Source organism: Pholcus phalangioides, unplaced genomic scaffold (assembly GCF_987345545.1).
Source record: "Pholcus phalangioides strain wild (caught in Gottingen) unplaced genomic scaffold, Ppha-v1.0 ptg000007l_1, whole genome shotgun sequence".
Taxonomy (NCBI): Eukaryota; Metazoa; Arthropoda; class Arachnida; order Araneae; family Pholcidae; genus Pholcus; species Pholcus phalangioides.
The window spans coordinates 26,909,858-26,930,808 of NW_028301600.1; the positions used below are offsets into that span (position 1 = coordinate 26,909,858).

At 34.7% G+C, this 20,951-nt stretch overlaps 1 protein-coding gene across 3 annotated transcripts in view; it reads right to left on the reverse strand.

Annotated features, from left to right (window-relative positions):
• The window catches only part of LOC149085122 (lysosomal Pro-X carboxypeptidase), a 55,276-nt gene that overhangs the window by 25,869 nt on the left and 8,456 nt on the right, over nucleotides 1-20,951 (reverse strand). For all 3 annotated transcript variants that reach the window (XM_089232934.1, XM_089232935.1, XM_089232936.1), the window contains exons 4-7: nucleotides 18,939-19,120; nucleotides 9,125-9,282; nucleotides 5,497-5,666; nucleotides 82-246 (exon numbers count right to left, since the gene is read on the reverse strand). In XM_089232934.1, the coding sequence (XP_089089060.1) occupies nucleotides 82-246; nucleotides 5,497-5,666; nucleotides 9,125-9,282; nucleotides 18,939-19,120 (675 nt within the window). The remainder of the gene's footprint in view (nucleotides 1-81; nucleotides 247-5,496; nucleotides 5,667-9,124; nucleotides 9,283-18,938; nucleotides 19,121-20,951) is intronic.

A 20,951-nucleotide genomic window follows, 5' to 3' on the forward strand; every position in this document is an offset into this window, starting at 1 on the left:
CAAGAAAAATCATTCTGGGCCTAAGAGCTGGAGTAATGTCAGCCACTCCCCTCCATGTGGGGGGGGGGGTTATGATTATACCTGATAATTCCATGCCTCTGTTCCTAAGTGTTTGCCACTTGATGATGAAATGTTGAAGCATTTCACAGATCCTGTGTAGTTCTGGAATACTGAAGCTGCTTTCAAAATATTGAATAACAAAGTCTTGTCAGTATCTGAAGAGTTTTTCAAAAATCTGCAAGCTTCCTAAAAAAATGATTTTAAATTTAATATAAGATAACAGTGATTCTCATCTAATTAAAATACAGCACAGAGGTATTAACATTTCAGGTCTGTATTTGATACAGCTGAAAAGAAAATTTTTTTCTCCTCGTCTATTAATGGATTTACCGTGGATTCCACTTGTAATGTTTTTCATAAAACTGTCATGAAAAAGCGTTGTAAGGGAGAAAACGCTTTAAAAGGGGAAATATTAATGAGAATTAGTTAGAGTTGGGGCTACAAAAATGTCATATTAAGTGGGAAAACGGTCCAAGTGGAAACATTATAAGCAGGATTGACTGTATAAGATTTTGTAAAAATGGCAGAGTCTATACAAATAATGATAAAAAGCTCAAAGAAAATTTTGTATGTCTAATGGCTGAGAACAGACTCATACAAATAAAGAAGGCTACACAAATCTCAGCAAATTTTTGTGATGTTCTCACTCTAGTGATGACAGAGAATCTTAAAATGTTTTTTTTCATTTTTTTATGAGTTAATAAAACACAAATACAGATGAAAGGTAGAAGTTAACAGAAGTAGTTTCTTCACTCAGTTAAGAAACTGAGAAGAAATATATAAATATTTCTCCTCAGTTTTTCCTATCCTTTAATTAAGACACTCCCAAAGTTTCATAGCTTTCTGATGTGTAGTTAAACAAGCCAACTTCGATTATAGACATCCCATATTTTTTTCTATTTAGTTCATCTATTTTTGTAAGAATTTCTCTATTAAAAGCTATAACTACCAAAATTAATACACAAAAGCGTAGTGTATCTGACGTTTTTAATAAATCAAGATTATAGTATTAAACACAAACACATTGAGCTTAAACTACATATGAATGCAGTCAGTGAAACATAGGGGACCCAGACATGCAGGGAATAGACAAGGTTCGAACTAGCCAATTCAACTGATTCTTGGAGTCCACTGTATTTTAAAATTGCCTGGATACAAAAACTTGCATTCCATGGTATGCTGGTCTACCTCACTGTTTTTTGGTAAGCTGGCTGATGTGAAAAGAGGAGGAAATGTACACACCATTTCTGAAAAGTTGTTTCCCCTTTGAACCTAACATTTGGTAAGAAGCAAGAGTAACAGCTTTGACTTCTAGCTATTTATTAATAGTTGATGTCTAAGATATTTTACTTCTTATTTCCTACATTACTATCTAAAACAGCGGTTCTCAACCGGTGCTCTGCGAGCCTTTGGGGCTCCGCGGCCACTCAAGGAAAATAAATCAGTAACTTTGGTGAATAAATAAAAAATGTGCCCACAGGGCTCCTCCATATAAATTGTAGACCAGAAAGGGCTCTGCGAGTCAGAAAAGGTTGAGAACTGCTGATCTAGAAAATATTTCAGATTCACTTTAAGAGATTAATTGTTCAAAACACTTCTTTTAAGGCCTCTTTCAGATGCAGATGGAGCACCTGCTGATGCTCATAGCCATACCTCTTCCACATGCCATCCTAACTCGAGAACTGCTATTGAATTAGAATCTTTTCAGATGCAGTGGGAGAGGGAAATCGCCCACCTGTGGATGAAATGTATGAGCGGGTGTGTGTAGTTAGTGGTGTGCTCGCCTCCAAGTGGTGGGCACGATTGAGCATTAGTTTCTGTGTATCTCTTCATGTCTAATCACACAACAGATCTATCGCCCCTGCTTCAGGTGTTTCTAGTGTTCTTGTGGACATTAATTAATCTTGCGGACATTAATCAATTAATTTTATGTTGTTTTTTTATTTATTTTGATTTTGGTTGCTATTAATCTATTTTTAACTGACTTTGTGTTTGTATAACACTGTTTAAAATTTTTTTAAAGTAAATATAATTTTTATATTAAATATTTTGTAAGCAGCAATTATTTCTGTGAATAATTGTAACAAGTATCTTTCAAAATGTATTTATTGTAAGTTTAATTCAGCTTTATCATTTTTTTTTTAATTTTTTGTTTGTTTATCAACAGGTATGAATTTTTTAAAATGAAAAAAAAAAATTCCTTCTGAATAGTTTTTGTTGTATGGTATATTAGGTTTCACACAAATCATAATTTGTAATAATTATTAAATAAAATTATATTTTTTCTTAATGGTTGTTATAAGCAGGATCTCCACTGTATTGTATATCAATTAAGAAGTTTAAAAAATAATAAAATCAATTTCCATTTTTTAAACTTGTCAAATACATTGTTTAAGGTATCAGCAATTCCTAAAATTAATTTGTTAAAAGAACAAATTGATACTCAAAATTTTCAAAATTCTTGGTTAGAAAATCGGGCATTAGTCTAATGTTTTCATTTCAGTATTTATTATTCTCTGTAATTTTTCTTCAGGCAAGGTTTATAACAAGAATGGAACCTTGTTTTCGCAGAACCAACTTTGATCTTTTGAGAGAAAAGATAGTGGAAATTTTCAAGGACCGGTTGGAATTAGTCGGAGTAGTAAGTCAATGGGAAGAATTTAGTACAAAGTTGTCCTCAGTTTTGCATGACATCATACCCTTTGTTCATAAAAAGCATGTCTGTACATCATGCCCCCTCTGGTTCATGGATAGTGTGTATAATCTTTATCTTGAAAAGAAAAGAGCATTCAGAGACTATAAAAGTGGACGAGGAACCTGTCATTGTTTACTGATGAAAGGGCATGGTAGAAAGTGATAAGGGATAGCAAAAAGGAAGTTGAATCTAGAGGCTGATAGGTAATATTGGCTCTAACCAAAAATCATTTTTCAGGTATGTCAATAATGGGAGTAAGGGGACAGTTAGCCCCCCCCCCCCCCGTCTCGATAGGAGGGTCTAGGGTAGAGAACAATGTAGGCATGTATAGTGCTTTTAGTGACTTTTTCCACATCAGTTTTTAATAGACGGGGCCAGTCTTAGACTTAGTGGTGCCCTGTGCAAAAACAGTAGTCGGCACCCTCTTTCCCAGGCACTGATCCAGAGTGATGTGTCAGAGGAGGCGATTTTTTCTAGTCATTGTTGTCCCATAAAATACAGGACAGATTCATTTTCCCACATTATCAGGCTCTTGGTAGGGTTATCGTCCCCATCACCCCCGCACCTGTCCCCCCCCCCCCGGTTGGATATAAAAGGATGTAGTTGGAAAAGCCTTCTTCCTAGAATGGGATTACTGCTATTTAACTTGTAAACAAGCATAAAAACCAACTTGTTTGATTTAATTAAGAGATTTAAAAACATTAAAAAACAACAAAATATCATGCATTTAACACAGGATACTTATCACAAAGGATCTATCTTATTCACACTTATTTTAATTGCATTTTTATGGTAAAATATGTGTAGTGCACACATCATGTAGGAGCTAAACTGATAATAAAAGTGGCTAAATTAAAGTGATATTTTTGTATGATTTCTTTCATATTTATAAAACTTATGAACTTCATTTGAAATTATCCCTTTCAAACCCAGTACTAAGAAATGAAAGGGGCAGTCCGGTAACTAGGCTGAGGCAACTTGGGTTGTGCCCCTTGCCCTCGAGCCAAATAGGGGGCCTTTATAACTCGTCCTTTTTCTGACTTCATTTCAAGGAGACTCTAAGAAAAAAATGCTCAGAGAAAGCACACTATGGCCCTGTGGAAGGGGTTGTTTTTTCTCTGTAGATTTTTTTTTAACCTCAGGGACTTCAGCTTTGATTTCAATGATAATGCACAATTCTTGAAGTTTGGGCTGAACATCCCTAAGGATAAAAAAAGAATATTTAAAGTGAAAAAAAGCAACCTGCACGTTTGTGCATACAGGGTCTAAAAGGATTATGCACATAATCGCCAGTAAAAGTGATAAATGTTGCAAAATTTATCAAACTTACCGAGAAGATTGGTGCATTACCAATATGCTTCACCGATTCAACGCATTTACTGTAGCATACATTTAATTCTATATTTCATCTCAGCTTCAAAAACCGCATTTCAAATATAGGAAGATGCATATACGAAATTTCTCTTATTCGAAATGGATTTGCCGCCACTCCACCTCTTTGTTTTGGATATGAGATACTATTTTATTTCCATGGGAATCTCAATTAACCTACCCTATTCTGCTGCACATAATCGGTAGATTATACGTTTAAAAAAATTATGTTAAAGTAAAAACAAAAAGTCGGAAATGAATTTCTTAGTGTGGATCAAAGCTGCATAAAGAGTTTTAACTTTGAAGTGGCTTTAGAGTGTGGATAAACCACCATGTCTTATCTACAGCTATTTTGTATGAGAGGTTTTGTTATAATTACGTTAAAAATGTATTTAAAAAACATTTTTTTTAAATATTTGTAGATGGGGTAGATTCCAGTACAAAAATTGACATTTTCTCCTCAAAACCGTATTAAACAACCCCCTTCCTTGAGACAGATTTTATATTGATAAATGAAATTTTCTCATGAGCAGGTTATATACTGCTGCGGACTATATATATGGGTGCCCTGTTTTTTTCAAACTAGTGAAGTTTGCATCTGCGCGTTATAAGCAGGAAGAAAGACAGAAAGAAATGGCTTACCTTCGAAATGACTTTAAGATAATTAAAATTCTTACAACTTATTTAAAACTAATATAACAAAAATTAAAATTGAAAATTCCACTAGGATCACCAGATTTTCAGTTTGATCGAATTTATATTCATGTTTTTGGCCCTTCTTGAAAGTCTGCATATCTTGTCAAGCAATCTCACCATTGATTTGTGATTTCGACATTCCTGCATCCTTCATTGGCTGACCGACTACTCCGAAAAGCAGGGCTGTCACCAAAATATGCTCTAGAAAGTGCTATCACCTCCCATTTACAAATTTGAAGTGTCAACAGTCTCTTGCGATTTGTATATACCATTATACGCATATATTGTTTTTTTAGATTTGAACAGCAATCAATGGCCCAACCCCACTTGAAAAGTCATAAAAAATGGGGAAATAACAATCATTTTACATTCCCATCTTCTCACTTGACAGCAGTTGTGGATCCAGGCCAGGGCGATGGGAGCGATCGCCCCCAGGAGCCTTCAAACAATAGGCGATGGGCGATCACCCCTCCCAAGAGCCTTCAATCAAACAACTTCAGTTACCTCACTTTTTTCTTTATTAATCCTTAATATTTTTTTTAATTAATTTCTTTTTTTTTCTTCTCAAATGTCCTTTGGCTAAAATTTGTGCACTTGAAGAAAATAATATTTTTTTCTAGTGGAATTTATAATATATTCGAACACATGTTCAACTTTTAGCATCTAGAACTTACACTGATTGGATTTGCAGGCAGAGGCATTAAAAACTCTGTAGGGTAAGGATAGTTGGTCATAGCTAAGTTTTCCCATGTGCCTTTGAGCCAGTTAATCAGTTCATCTATATTCAAATTTGTAAATTTGTCACAGAATTTGAAGTTCAGAGACAGCCACTGAATACCAGTTTCTGAAATAAAAATAAATACTGTATTTGCTTGCATATAAGACAAGGCATGATTTTAGAGATCAAAAAATAAAGAAAACACTAGATTAATTAAAGCAACTCCTTATTTCATTCACAGACAGTAGCATAAAATGTACTTATTTAGGCAAAAAAAATCATGTTTTCTTAACACTATCATTTTTCGTCTACTTGGACTCTCCCTCCAAAGCTTTGCTACAACTCCCAAAATAAAAATTACTAAAAAAATTGCAACAAATTTTTGCTTGCATATAATAGAATGACCTACATTTTTGAAACCGTGAAAATTGAACAAAAAACTTCATCCTATATGCAAGTAAATACAATATATTACATAAATACAATATATATATAAGCTTTTAAAAGGTTGAGAGGAGTTCCTCTCACTCTGCTAAAGTCAAGTTTTGGTAGAAGTATTTTATGGCACACACTGTCAAAAGCTTTTCTGATGTCAAGAAAAATAGCTATTGTTTTATGATAATTATCAATATTTTTAAAAACTGTAGAGGAGATTTCTAAAAGGGCTGATTCTGTATTTTTGTTAGGAAGAAATCCATATTGATTATCTGAGAAAAAGTTGGATTGATGAAGAAAAGAATAAAGTCTATTTTTGACTTTAAAAAATCTTTTTGATTGTACCTGACATTTATGTGTTTCGTTCTGTTATGAAACTCAGGGTTTCAGGTGAATAGCACTCTGTTATCGATGTGTAACACAGGAGGCTCTGTGGAACCAATAATTTCTCGAAGCAAAGAATGTAGCCAAATTGATTCTTTACCAGCTTGGCTGGCAGCCACAAATTCTGCTTCAGTTGTTGATAAGGCTACAAACTTTTGATACTGGCTCCTCCATGACACTGCTTCTCCACTGCACATGAATATTATTAAAGTGGGTGATCTCATTGTCAAAGAGGATCACCAGCATAATCTGCATCACTATATGACTCTAGGTCACACTTTGACTTATGTTGATACATTATCCCCCAGTACTCTTGAGATACCTCAATGTTCTTTTTACGATGCTCCAATGTATTTTCTGAGGTTTATCCAGCACCTGTGAAAGAACTTCACCCATAAAGCAGATGAGACAATAACCAGAAACAAACTCCCAATGACTTCACGATAGAGTATATCTGCTGAAAGTGAAACAGAATCAGCCACAATAGAGCCTTTCTCCATTGGGACACTAACTAGCTTTGATTCAGACATTTTGAATCAATCCAAAATTTTTCTGCAATAAGCAATTTAGTGTATAGATATGTCTCAATTTTAAAGGGCATTAATTTATATCCCTAGAAAATACCCAGGTATCTTCACAACCAAAGAGAATTTTGATTTCAATTTCATAAGGAACTCTTCACATGAATTTGCTTCATTGGCAGCTATTATGCCATTGCCAACATACAAAAACAGAAGGCGTGATTTTTCATCATAGAAAAATATGAATCAGATAATGATTGTTGCAACCCAGTCTCAGCTGTAAACATCTTGAATCTCTCATTCCAACACCTGAGTGCTTATTTTAGACCATAAATGCTTTTGAGGAATTTAGAAACTTGTTTTGTACCATCAGTGAATCCAGGTTAATCCATGAAAATTTCCTCATATAAATTCCTTCATAGAAGAAGGCTGTCGTGACATCAAACTGAGCGAGTATAAGATTCTTACTAGCAGCAATGTTAAAAAAAACAGTCCTTATTGTATCCCACCTCACAACTTGACTGAAGGCTTCTGAAAAATCGATACCAGCTTTCTAACTAAAGACCTTAGCAACAAGTCGAGCTTTATAATGCTGAATAGAATCATCTGCATTTTACTTCATATGAAAGACCCAGCGACAACCAATTTTCTACCGACAGAACTACAGCCTCGAAAAATAGCTTCTTCATATGTTTAAGGCTCACAGTGCTCTACCAGAAGAACATAATTATTCAATCTTGCTGGTGGTTTCAGCAGCTTGTTTCTATCTCCAGCAATAAACATTCCAACTTCGACAATTCTTTCTCCATAGGCAAGGATTCTCTGTTTCCTGCATGGACTGTTTTTGGTGTTAAGGAAGGATTAAATGGCACAAAGTAGTAGCTGTGACTTGTCATATGAATTGATGCTCCACTATCAGCGAACCATGTACCATCTGACTGAACATTTTCTGAAGAACATATAAAGGCATCAGCAGCTGGCTTATTCGTCTTGCCATTTTGTCTACAGTTATTTGCCAGATGACCAGCTTTTCTGCAAATGTAGCATTTCCTGTCAAGCTTTTTGAAAGACTTTTTCGACAACACCAAAACAGTATTTTCGGGCTTGACAGATAGCCTCATCTGAATAAGCCAGTCTTTTTGTCAACTTATTAATTGTTCTTTCTTGTACAGAAACAGATTCTGCATGCTCTGAAACTCAAAATATTCGACAGGAAGAGTCGACATGATCCTGTTCATAAGTAGAAGATCTGGCAGTTGTCTTCACCAATCTTTTTAACTCATCATTTAGCTCACTAAAATTCCATTGCAGCTGCAAAATTAAAGCGACAATAAATATCCTCTGAGGGATCTTTCTCACAGTTCCATGAGATAGTTGACACACTGCCTGAAACTGCTCATAAATGGAAATTAGCTTTTCTCAGATTGACATTGCAGAATCACAAGTTGAAGTCAACTTGGCATTGGCATCATCAATTGTACTCACCAATATCAGGTGAGCCAGAGTGTCACTTTTCATGAAGACTTTGCTGTTTGTCTGAAAAGCTGCCTTCTGTTCAGCAGTGGCATCTGCACCAGGATCGGTCGATCACCATTTACAATGCCCAAAACATTGTTGTGCCACAAAAGTAATTTGATTTGTCTCTTCTACACACACACTTTGTCCAATTCTTAGAACCTTCAAGTGTTCCAATGTTCACTTTGAACTCCATCATAAGTCACACAGTTCATAACACAGTAAATACTTACAGTGACTAAGCCTAATCACGCTACAATAGAAACATGCGAAGATGCAGGTTCACCCCAGTGCAATTATCCCGCAAAAATTTCTAAGAGGATGCCAAACGCAACTAGAATTTTTGAAATGCCTGGTCCCATAACCTAAACAATTTATTTTAGGTGATTGTTTACAAGTTTAAGTGGTTTAATTCTAATTAAATTAGACACCAAAAAATACACTTAGTCACACAACAAAGCTGCATTAAGAGCAACTTTCAAGCGGCTTTGTCACACAGAGAGCAAGTGTGTCAAAGCGTTGCCAGACAGCTTCCATAAAATAAAAAATAATACTGCAGAACGATTATGATTATAACCATTACAGTGTTTCACGTTCCACTTGGGCAGTTCTATGACCCCCTTTCATTTGACAGAACAGGTGATGTTCACCCTGTATATCATAACCAGATACGGATACATTTATCTTATAATCATTGCATTATGAAATTCAAACGGACAAAACTAATACCTGTCATTCCAAAACTCCTTATTACTTCCCATGATCTCTTTATTGATGCTGAACACTGAGAACCAGCTTGATGAAAATCAAGAGTCACTATTTCTGAAAATTTATTGCATGGTGTAAGAGCAGCAAACTGCAAAACAGGAGCACTAGATGCTATGGCTCTGAAACCAAAATATCACATCTTGAGATGGTATTTCTAAATTCAAATTCAATGACACCCCCCCCCCACACTCAAAAAAGCATGTATGTCATAAATTTATTTTACTTTTTTTTCAGTTCTATATAGATTTCTGTAAAAAAATGCCTTCATCAATGGTCTTGACCCTTGAGATGCACATGTTTAAGGGAGATCATGAAATTACAATGAAGAAAAATACAGCCAACCCTTGGTTTATAAATGACCGCTTTGCAAAACATTTGGTTTTTGAACTAGTCTTGGTTTACAAACATGCACACAAGGAGGCAAAAAATAACCCTTTATGAATACACAAGCCAGATTAAATCCAGAAGGAAGCATATTTCAAAAGTCTGTGGCCCATGGTGATTTATTTTTAATTGACAGAGGAGAAGGTTGAATTCAATATCATCAGAGTGAAGTTCTCACTCCCAATTAGGTCATTTTGATAATTTTTACTGCACCATGGTAATTTTCTGTACACAAGGGATAATTAGACCGGAACCTGCAATTTATTGCCAATTCCAAATGGCAGCTTGTTTTATTTTTTTTATACTCACCGAGAGGTTGGTGTGATAACCCCTCAATGTGGGACTACCTGTGGTAGCAGTCTTTTTCTGTCACTGTCATGTCGCCGTTTCTATTGTACCCTTGTGTCAGGAAAATTTCTGACAAAGACAAACCGGGTATCGAACTCGCGACACCTCTAAACATCCTTTTACTTTAGGCGAGTATCTTACCAACCTCAGCTACCACACCCACTCCCAAGTAGAACTCCTCTCATTCAGCATATAGATCAGCAAGTCATTTAAAACTTTTGTGAAGCTCTAAACTAAAAAAATTCTCAAGAAGCTAATGCTAACAGATTGCAACTCAAAAATGCATCTGAAAGAACAGGTACCCAATGATTATGGTTCACCAAAAATAATGTAATATCGGCCCTGCTAAGATTCCGTGGTTGCGTTTGAAGTCAGTTTGTGAAATCCTAACAAGCAGTCGATGGGAGAAAATATCTTTAAATGTTTTTAAAATATTTTGAAAAAAAGTCTAAAAATTTAAGGTGTCTTTTTGGGAACTGCGAAAGAAAAATTCCAAAAATGTTCAAAGATGTCCCAAAAGTAAACAAAAATGATCCAAGAGATATTATCAATGATTTGCAAGTTGAAAGTCTCCCTCCCCCTTTTTCTTTCTATGTCCGTGTTTAAAAATATTCAAATCATATAATTCTGCCCAGATTAGTTTTACTTCTGAAATATAAAATTTAATTTAATTTTTTTATAGATTCAATATTGAGTAATATATACTTTTAGATATGAGGGTGGGGGGACCAAAACCATTCAAGTGTTTAAGACCTTCAAACGTTTTAATCCGACCTTGCGGTCAATGACACAAAACTTGGTAGCAAGTGTCTCAAATAATCATGAAATTGTCTTGGAGGATATTGTGCTCCATGACGAGATTTCAAGGGCACTAACAATGAGAATACAGATTATATTAATGAAGCAAACATGGCTTTGTCACTGTTTTCCTTTCATCTCTTTCATATTGTGACAAAACAGAAAAATAATACAAAGAATTAATTATTATTAACTTTAAGAATTATCAATTTAAGATATTATTATTAACTCTAGAATCTAAGATTATCATTTAACAAAGCATATTTTATTCTTGTTTTTTTTTTTCATTATTATTTCTGAATTATTCCGGTGAATGTTTGTGGTGTTCTGGTTGGATTTTGAGTGGGCTGTTGTAGTTGTTCTGTAATGAAAAATAAAAGAAACTATGTGACATCTTTTGATGGAGGCGCCAGGTAATCTAGAATTACAGAAAACTTATTAATAAGAAGTCATAGACTGCAAGGGCTGAGTTATGAACCTGTATCACTGCCTGACTTATGGAGAAGAGAAGACTCCGGTACCCAATGGCTATAGTCCAAGAATCCGGAAGGTGATTTGTTAGCTTGATCTATTTAATCTGCTCCTGGTATGTTCCAGTTTATCCTACATATCAAGTGCTTCAGGACCACTGCACATTTTCTGGAACTGATGGTCAAAATCTCCAGAAGTGGTTGAAAGATTATGAAAGTACCACCAATGAAAATCATTGGGATGATTCAGTTTGCTTAACTAACATTGTGTTCTCTTTGATTGACACAGCTAGACAATGATTTGAAAACAATGACCTCATCCCTAGCTGGAAAATTTTTCAACAAGACTTCAAAAAGGCATTTAGACAACCCGAAGATATCAAGCGATAAGCAGAAGACCTGTTGAGAACCAAGGCACAGCATCCATGTGAGAATTTTTGAGTCCTACATCTAAGATGTTCTGGCATTATGTTGCCAAGTTGATCCATCAATGGCAGATGACCAGAAAATTTCCCATCTCATGAAAAGAATCGCAGAGGATTTCTACCAAGTCTTGATGAACAAAGAAGCTGCTATAGTGGGCCAGTTTATTTTTAATTGTTGACATATCAAGGCTATGAAGAAACGTCTCATAATTAAGCTGCAATTTGAAAGGCTACCAAATGCAACTGCTGTATTTTCTGTGAACACAGAAAGTTTGTCAACATTGATCTGATGCATTGTTGAAGAAGAAATTCAACAAGCACGGGTGGAAAATGAAAATTTGATTTTTGTAGCAGCAAAAATGTTGTTTTTATAGCAGCAAAAATGTTGTTTTTGTAGCAACATTTATCAGTTTTGTAGCACTTTAAAATTTTGGCAGTAAATAAAATACACGGTTTTTATACACATATATGCGGTAGCATACACAGGATTACTTTTTACTTCAGAAAAGTGTTATCTCAAATCTAATCCTCTAGAAGAAATTTTTTTTTTTAATTTTTAAAATCATAAAAAAATTTTGAGACACTTCTTGATATTCATATATATTTTTACATTCTCTATAATATCAATAAATGAAAGGCTAACATATGGTATTACAGATTTTAGAAATAATTTGAAAATGAGTATTTTTAGATTTATCTTGTAGACCTGGTAATCACTAATTAAACAAAATCATTAAAGGAGATACTTAAAACTCATTAGAAGAGTAATTATCTTTCTTGTTTTTGACGCTGATGCAAGTCTAAGTTGTGCTTTTGTTCTATTCAGTTTCAAACATTTTTGAACATTTTATCTTGCTTCTTTTACCAGAATTTACCCATTTCATATTTAAAATGATAAGTGTTTGTTTTTGAGTTCGCTCTTGATCATTACCTCAGTTTGATTGAACATACTTTGAGATGACTTCTTTTGCTGGGTCATTCTTAGAATATTTATTAGAAATTCTCAGAAATTTAAATAGAGTGATTGAAACTGTAGACTTAAATTATTTTTAACTTAAACGATTGTAATTTAAACTATGGAATTAAATTATTTTTGATTTAAACTATAGAAACAAAAACTGTAGAATAATGATTAAACTATTAGATATTTATAATACAATGATTCTATTTTGGCACAAAATTCAATCCAAGTACATCTGTTTTCATTATCTATTTTTCACTGATTTGCAATTACTCCATGTGTATTTTATTTTTAAGCATCTTTAACAGATTTCCAGTCTCTCATTTTGTTTCCAAGTTTTCTATTATTCATGTTCTATTATTCATTCTCTTGATATACCATTTCCGTTTCATCATTCACCAGCATGTTTAGTGTTTAATGGAAAATGGTTTCCAGATGAGCATTAATTAAAATTACTTTGTTCCATGGTCATTGTTAGCTTCAAACAAACGAAAAAGATAATTCATGTAAGTGTTGCGCTTGTTTTGTGTTAAAGTGCTGCCATCTATCTTCCAAATCAAAAATGAGAATGAAAATGAAATTTTTTTTCTGCAAATTTCAAACTATGGCTATATTGGATGGAAAAATTTTCAGAAACCATTGTAATTTCTGATTCATTTCATCTAGCTGGAACACAACTCGGATAGTATACAATAAATATGTGTAAGTTTATGAAGTAAGTGAATATAAAGCCCAGGATAAGAGCTTTAATGAGTAAACTGCCTATGTTATTTCTCACCATATTACTCATGGCATATACAAAAATCTGTGAGTTTCCTCCAGGTAATTTTACTCATGCGGCTTATATGCCAGAAAGGCACCAAAATGATGTCTTGCACAGGTGAGAATTTTGTCTCAAGCCTTGCCTGCTCATTCACATGATTGCACAGGGGCTATTATATATATATTTTTTAATAAAGGGACCCGTGAAAAATTGTGACTAGTGTGTGCATAGAAAATAATGACCTAGGCAAACCACATTCCTAGATGTGGAAGCCCCTATACATGTCGGTATAGCTGCTCTATCTCAAAGCAATGTAGCCTGAGTGGGATGACCGTTAAAAAAAGGACAGGTCCAGGATGATTTATTTCATAAGTTTGTTAGATCATCTCGTATTTTATGATACAGACCAATGTTTCTGACAGTATTCAGATCTTGGAAAAGGCGATTGCCTTCCTCTGGAACTGTGTCTGTTTTGGAATCGGCTATAAATTGTAGATCCCAATACAATTAACCCTGGTATGCAGAATATGATAATGATGTGACAAAAATGGTCACTGTAGCTGCGAGGGATGCTAGTTTGTTACCTTATTTTAATATATTTACTAAATTTTAATTAATGCGCAACTGGAAACCATTTTCCATTAAACACTAAACATGCCAGTGAATGGTGTAAAAGGAAATGACATATCAAGAGAATGAATAATAGAAAACTTGGAAGCAAAACGAGAGACTGAAAATCTGTTAAAGATGCTGGAAAATAAAATACATGGAGCAATCACAAATCAGTTAAAGATAAGGAGTGAAAACAGATGGGGAGGGTGAGTAAGCATGAAGTAAAGCAAAGCATCACTCATTACAGATTACTTGGAAAAAAGATGGAGTTCAGCCCATACCCCTAAAGAAAAAGGGTTATCTTAGAGGGTGTTGGTTCAGCAGTCTGGAAGAAAAAAAAAGCTCTTTTCTTGACTGAAGGCTGCCACACCCTTCCCAGCCAACAACAAAGAATATTTCAACGGCTAAATTTTGGCTCTCTTTGAAAGTAAAAGAACAGAACAGTAGGTACAAAGCAGGTTTTCTGCATACAAGAAAAAGAAAGTATTTTCTAATTTTAATTATGCGAGACATGGGGGGTGCCTGAGTGGCATGGTGGTAAGATGCTTGTCTACTACCGTGAAGGTTGTTGTCATGTGTCATGGTCCCGGGTTCAAATTCGAGGGAGGCTATAGATAAGATATTTTCCCCATTTTTCTCTAATGAGCTTGAGGCAACCACCGATAGACAGTGTCTTTATTTCCAACCCATCTCCTTAATGGCAGTAAATTGCAATATAGCGATATGACCAGAGTTGGTGTTTGGTGAAGTAGTCATATGGGGGATGTGTGTCCTGCTGTAGTAGACAACAATATTAAAGAATCTTCTATATAACAAAGATTCTTTCATTGGCGCCAGTCGGGCTTTGATGAAAGTCTTTGGGCCATGGTTAGCCATCAGGGAAATAGAAACACTGTTTCTGAAACAGTGTTAACCCCTTCGCTTACTAGCGATTGGCAAGAAATTCGGATGATCTCAGTTTGACAAATTAGCAATAAATATGGTAAACCTTGTTCTAACCCAACCGCATGGTAGAAATGCATATTTTCCTGGATAAGCATTTATTATTATGTTAAAATTTAGATTGATTATATACATATATAGACAAGAATTTATATAGCAGGAGCAGAGGGTATAGACCACAGTTTTCCAAAATTTTTGTTCCATTGCCCCCTTCATCAGAAATTTTTTTTCTCATTGCCGCCCCCCCCCCCAACTCAGAAGATACCATAGGATACTGTATCCATAGCTTCCATCACCTCCGTGGACTATACCATTGCGCACTTTGAAAAACACCGATCTTATTGGCTTGATGTTCAGGGTGAAACTATGTGAGTTCCCCTTACATAACACTAGGTGGTGTTGCATGTCTTACACGATAGTCCTTATCAGTGTTATTGGTTTAGTTTTTTTTTATAAGGACACTACAATAATTAATAAATACCCTCCGTTGTGAAAAGCACTTGAGGTGTGGTTCTGTTTTGGTTGGAAAATAATTGTTGTTCATTGTTGGTTAGTGGAACCATCTCTTGTAACCATATGTTAGGGACAGTCGAAGATGCGTGAGCATGCATCCTCATGTCCAAGTTTGAGAATTTCTGGTAACTCTACTTTAACGCTTTCTCTCACATATTGAGTAAAAAATAATGTTGTTACACATAGGAATCCCTGCCGGCTTAAAAAATCCTTCTGAGCTAAATAAAAAAATCTTTATTTCAGTGTTACTAATTATCCTTTTTATTTTCCAGATAGTGGGTACATTCTCTTTAATTTCATTTGCACAGACCTGATGTTTCTTTGTGCATAGAATTTCAATATCTGTGAAGAATGATGAAGAATATGATGAAAGAATAACATGCTACCTTATACCATGTAGAGAATTTTTTCTGCTCAGTAAAAAACTATGTACACGGAAGCACATTCTCATTAATTCTCAAACCCTAAACAAGCAATTTGTAAAATTATTAACCATGTACAAATGGTGTCTTTCTTAGTTACTTTTGTTTATTTATACTAAACTGGTTAAAATAAAATTTTATCAGCCAAAACATGCCTTTTAGAAAACTTACACAGAAAGCTACTCAGGAAACTTATACAGTACAGGATGTATTATATTGAGAAACATCATTAAACTAGAACCCCTTCTGCCATCTATCAAATTTAAAAAAAGAACTATTATTATTGGAATTGGTGGCCAGTTTTTGATTAGTGTCCCACATGAAAAAAATTTATATAGTATGATGTTAGTAAATATTTGTGATGAGTAATAATATAGATTGAATTGTCAAGTTTGCTGCATAATTTCAATAGTTGATGTTTGTGTGTAGCAGAATAATATTAATATTTGCAATAAATGTAATAAAATAAATTAATTTAATTATAATGACAAGAACCTAAAAAAGGCCACACTTTGCGAGTATTACTAATTTTATTCTACAATACGCAGACATCAACTGTTGAAGTTTTGCAGCAAACTTGATAATTCAATCTCTATTATTGCTCAAAAAATATTTACTGATATATTATTTTTTTGCATGCGACACACTAATCAAAAACCGGCCACCAATTCTACTCATAAGAGTTGTTTTTTCATTTGATAGGTGGCAGAAGGGGGGTTCTAGTTTAATGATGTTTCTTAATATAATACATCCTGTACAGCATAGTAGTTTCTAAAAGGCACATTTTGGCTGATAAAACTTTGTTTTCACCCATTTGATAGTTATGAACAAAAGTAACTAAGAAAGACACAATTTTTTCATGGTTAATAAGTTTACAAATGGCACGTTTAGAGTTTGAGAACGATTAAGAATGCTTACATGTACACTAGAGTTTTTTGCTGCGGAGAAAAAAATTACCTACATTGTATAACGGAGCATGTTATTTTTGTCATTCGGCATGGATATAGAATTTCTATGAGCAGAGAAACAGGCCAGGTGAAATAAAGCACAGATCCCCCCATCTGAAAGAAAAGGTTAAAAGGTACATTTTTATGTAGGAATAATATTTTTCCTTTCCCTGCAAGTATCTCTGAGCTCATCGTGCCCCCAACAATCCTGGAGCAAACCCCCTGCCCCCAAACTGAGATATTTAGTGGGTTTTACTCTATAGTAAATTTATAATGTAAAAACCTTTTACCTATAACAAACCTTTTATGATATTTTAACCAATTTTTGTTAGTTTTAATGCTTTTTCAAGGGTGATCTTCCAAAGGTTGACCCTGCGTACACTTCTGTCTATACACCACCCAGACTAAGAGGTAGTGGTGGAGCCTTCTTTCATTTTGCCCTGTGGGCTATGATGCTGTTGAGACAGCAGTATATGAACACACTTTTTTTTTTGATAAATATTCAAAAAATTTATTTGAAACCGTAGAACAGCCTCATCATCATCAAGGGTTCTGCTGAACAGCCTTATAACCATCAAGGGCTTTGTAAAAATTCTACGTTGGAAACCCCTGCACTAGCCTCACATGAATGTAGACTGATTTTTCCAAATGCTGGGTACTTTTTGTAAGCATCAGTTGTGATAGCCAGCAACACTGATCCCTTTCATTCATGAGCATGAAGTGAACACATGAAGTCATGTGTAACTAACCTCCTTTGCTTCTATGATCACGTGATGAAGGCTTTGGGTAAGGGTAAAAATGTAGATGTTGTTTACCTTGATTTCCAGAATGCATTGGATCGGGTCCAACATGGTAAACTCTTGAAGCATTTACACAAGATTGGGGGCAACTTGCTGAATTGGATAGAATCATGGTCAAGAAATTGGTCAAAACGGGTTATGGTGAACTGGGAATTCTCTGGTTGGACAGGCATCACAAGTGGAGTTCCTCAAGGAAGTGCCCTTGGCCCCCATACTTTCTGCACTTTTTATCAATAAACTTTATCAGAGTATGGATAGGATTGCTGGCAAATTTGCAGATGATGTGAAGCTACGTTGGTAGTTGGGAATCAAAGCGATAGGGAGTTGCTCCAGACCAACTTAAACAGGATTGGAGTATGGGAAAATGAATGGAGCATGATGTTTAGCACCGACAAGTGCATGGTCACTTGTTTTGGTTCAAACAACCCACGTTTCTCTTACGAGTTGAATGGTGTCACTATTCCGTATGCAACTAGGGTCACTGATTTGGTAATTCTCATTGACGGCGGTTTAGGTTTTCTGAACATTGTTCGGTTCAGGTCAAAAAAGTGAATAGAATGCTCAGTTTAATTTTCAAAAAGGTCTCTTTGCATTCTCCTAAAGTCATTCTTCTGCTTTTCCGAGGCTTAGTTCGTCCTGGACTGGAGTATGATGTAATGTTTTGGAGACCATACCAACAAAGGGACATAGACTTGGTTGAAGGGGTGCAGAAAAGAGCTACGTGTGTCCTTATTGACACACAAGGCTTGAGTTGTGAAGAAAGACTTCATTTTTTGAATATGTTTACATTGGATGACCGCATGTGTCGGGGAAATATGATCAAAGTGTTCAAAATTTCCAGCGGGATGGATAGGATGGACCATGAATTATCAGTATAGCATCAATCGACTGCGCTTTTACAAGGGACACCAATATCGATTGGTAAGGGACAATTCTAGGTTGTGGTGTTGCAGGGAATTCTTCTCTAATAGGGTTGTTAATAAATGGAATAGCTTACCCCCAGGAGTAGTAAATACTAACACAATTGACGTGTTTAAAAAGAAATATGATAAACACGCTGGGGTAAATTGAGAAGCTATCCATACTCAGAATAAGACAACTGTAAATATATTTTATGGGCGTTGTATAACATTTTAATCATGTATATACATTTTTTCTAGTTTTTGTAATTGAATTTTTAATTGGGTTGCTGTATTTTAAAAATATAGACATCCATATTTGTTATGGGCATCTTTTTCTCAGCCACCTTGCTGGGTATTTTGCCTGTTGTGGCCTTGTATTTGTATTTATGATCGTAAAGATTTTTTTCTCAACAATGAATTTTATTTTTGTCTTGAAAAAGTTTATTTCTCATTTTATCCAACAAAATTCAGATGAAAAAATATGTTACCCATGTACTACATGAGGATACTTCATACGCATCCATGCCGCCAACATTCCCCCGTATGATCCGCCAAATGCAATCACTTTGCTATTTTCTGCTTTTGAAATAGTTTTTTTCAGATAATTGATAAGTACTGCATAATCTGCAAGAGCTTGTTCTGTAGTCAAATAACCCATAAAAGTATGGTCCTGTAGGAGACATTTAAATGTGTGTTAATCATGTTAGATGAAAATCCAAAAAAGAATTTTAAAACTTTTAGTGAGCATGATAAAAATAGTGAAAAAAATTGCTAAGAAAATTAGAATAAAATTCAGTAAACAGTCTTGATATATCATTCATGGACTGCAATAGTGGCATAACTAAAACATTGATTGTTATTATGGACCATTAAGATTGATGATCTAAATGGTGGCAATTTTATTTATTTATACAATATTGTTGGCACAAGAGTATGCGGTGCACAATAGTACGCGGTAGATTACACATATGCTTTGAAACATTAGACAAGAAATCAGAGATCGTGAGGGAGTTAACAATAGTAGAGGGGAGTATATTAGGAATTTTACAGTGATAGAATTTCTTTATCAAAAAGAAAAAATAAGGAGTGTCACAATTACAATTCCTTGAATAAACACGATAAGCAGTCAATGAATAGATAACCCCTGGAGCACTGCTCAAGGGTTACCCATCTATTAGAGGAAACCAAGTGGATGAACTCCCTTAAGATAAACTTACACACAAAATTATCACAGCAGCTTCAGTGTGTCACTTTGCCCATAGCATTAGCCATTACAATAACTATGAGTATAGTTAGTCCGTGAGAATTGGCCTATAGTTTACGAGCAAAGAACAGCCTTGCAAGAATACACAGGGACAGTGTGATGATTTCTAGTAAGATTTCTAGAGCTATTTACTACATAATAAATTTGAAAAAAATAAAATTATATGGTAGATTTCAAGTGATGTTTTTGTTTTTTATTTGTAGTGCAAAGCATTTCAAAAGATTAACTGGCAGTCAGGTTAGAATTTGATGGGAATCAAATCCAGACTTTAAAACTTTCAAGGAAAAGAAATATTGTGGCGGTCAAAATGGTGAATCTTCAATTGACCATGGAAACATTTGGCCAAATGGTTCAAATTTACTTGATAATGCATGACATGATCATTACAAAAATATTATGTCGTGTAGGATGACAAACTTTAGAATGTTAAGAATAGGGAGATTAAGAAAATATAGGAAATTTTGCAACAAGACCAGAGTTTTATTTCTGAAGAAGAAATTGAACTTTTCTTTCTAAAGTTCACCTCGGCATGAATATACAGAAAGTCTTTCTTTTGGATGGGTTGTGGGCTGAGAAATTAACATCTCTCTCTACTGTTGCCGCCTGGGGACCTATCACGTTAAGGAGGAAAGTTAAGGAGGCTATTATGTCTGTTATGCACATCATGCTACTGTGCGCGCGATAATATGGAAAGAAATAGTTGAGTCTCTGTGGTGCATTGGTTAGTGCATTTGCCTGAATTGCAAGAGAGTGAGGGTTCAATTCCCTGAAAACAAACTTTTTTTCCAAAGTTTACTTAGGCACAAATACCCTTAGTAGTCCTTAATAGTCTCTTTCTTGGATAGTAGATTTTGTCATGAAAAATTCAAGCAACATTTGTCCTGTACGTCACTAAATTAATTGGTAGGATATTTTGTAATTAAAATGTGGAAAAGCAATTTAAATAGCAGCATATCAGAGATTTTTTTATAAAATTTTGAATATTTATATCGGGTGTACAACTTTCAGTCTGTGAAATGTGCTCCAGAAGAAAAGTGTTAATACAAACATCACGACAGGTATACCAGTTTTTAGCACACAAGTGGTAGCTATATCATGTATCTGGCTTAAGGACTGAAAAGTTTGTGCATCCTTATTTATATATTAATGTATAATAAAAATTCTAATGAAATTTAATGATTTTAGAAATTGCATGCATATTATTTATCTACAGGTAATTAATACTTCAACAACTCCA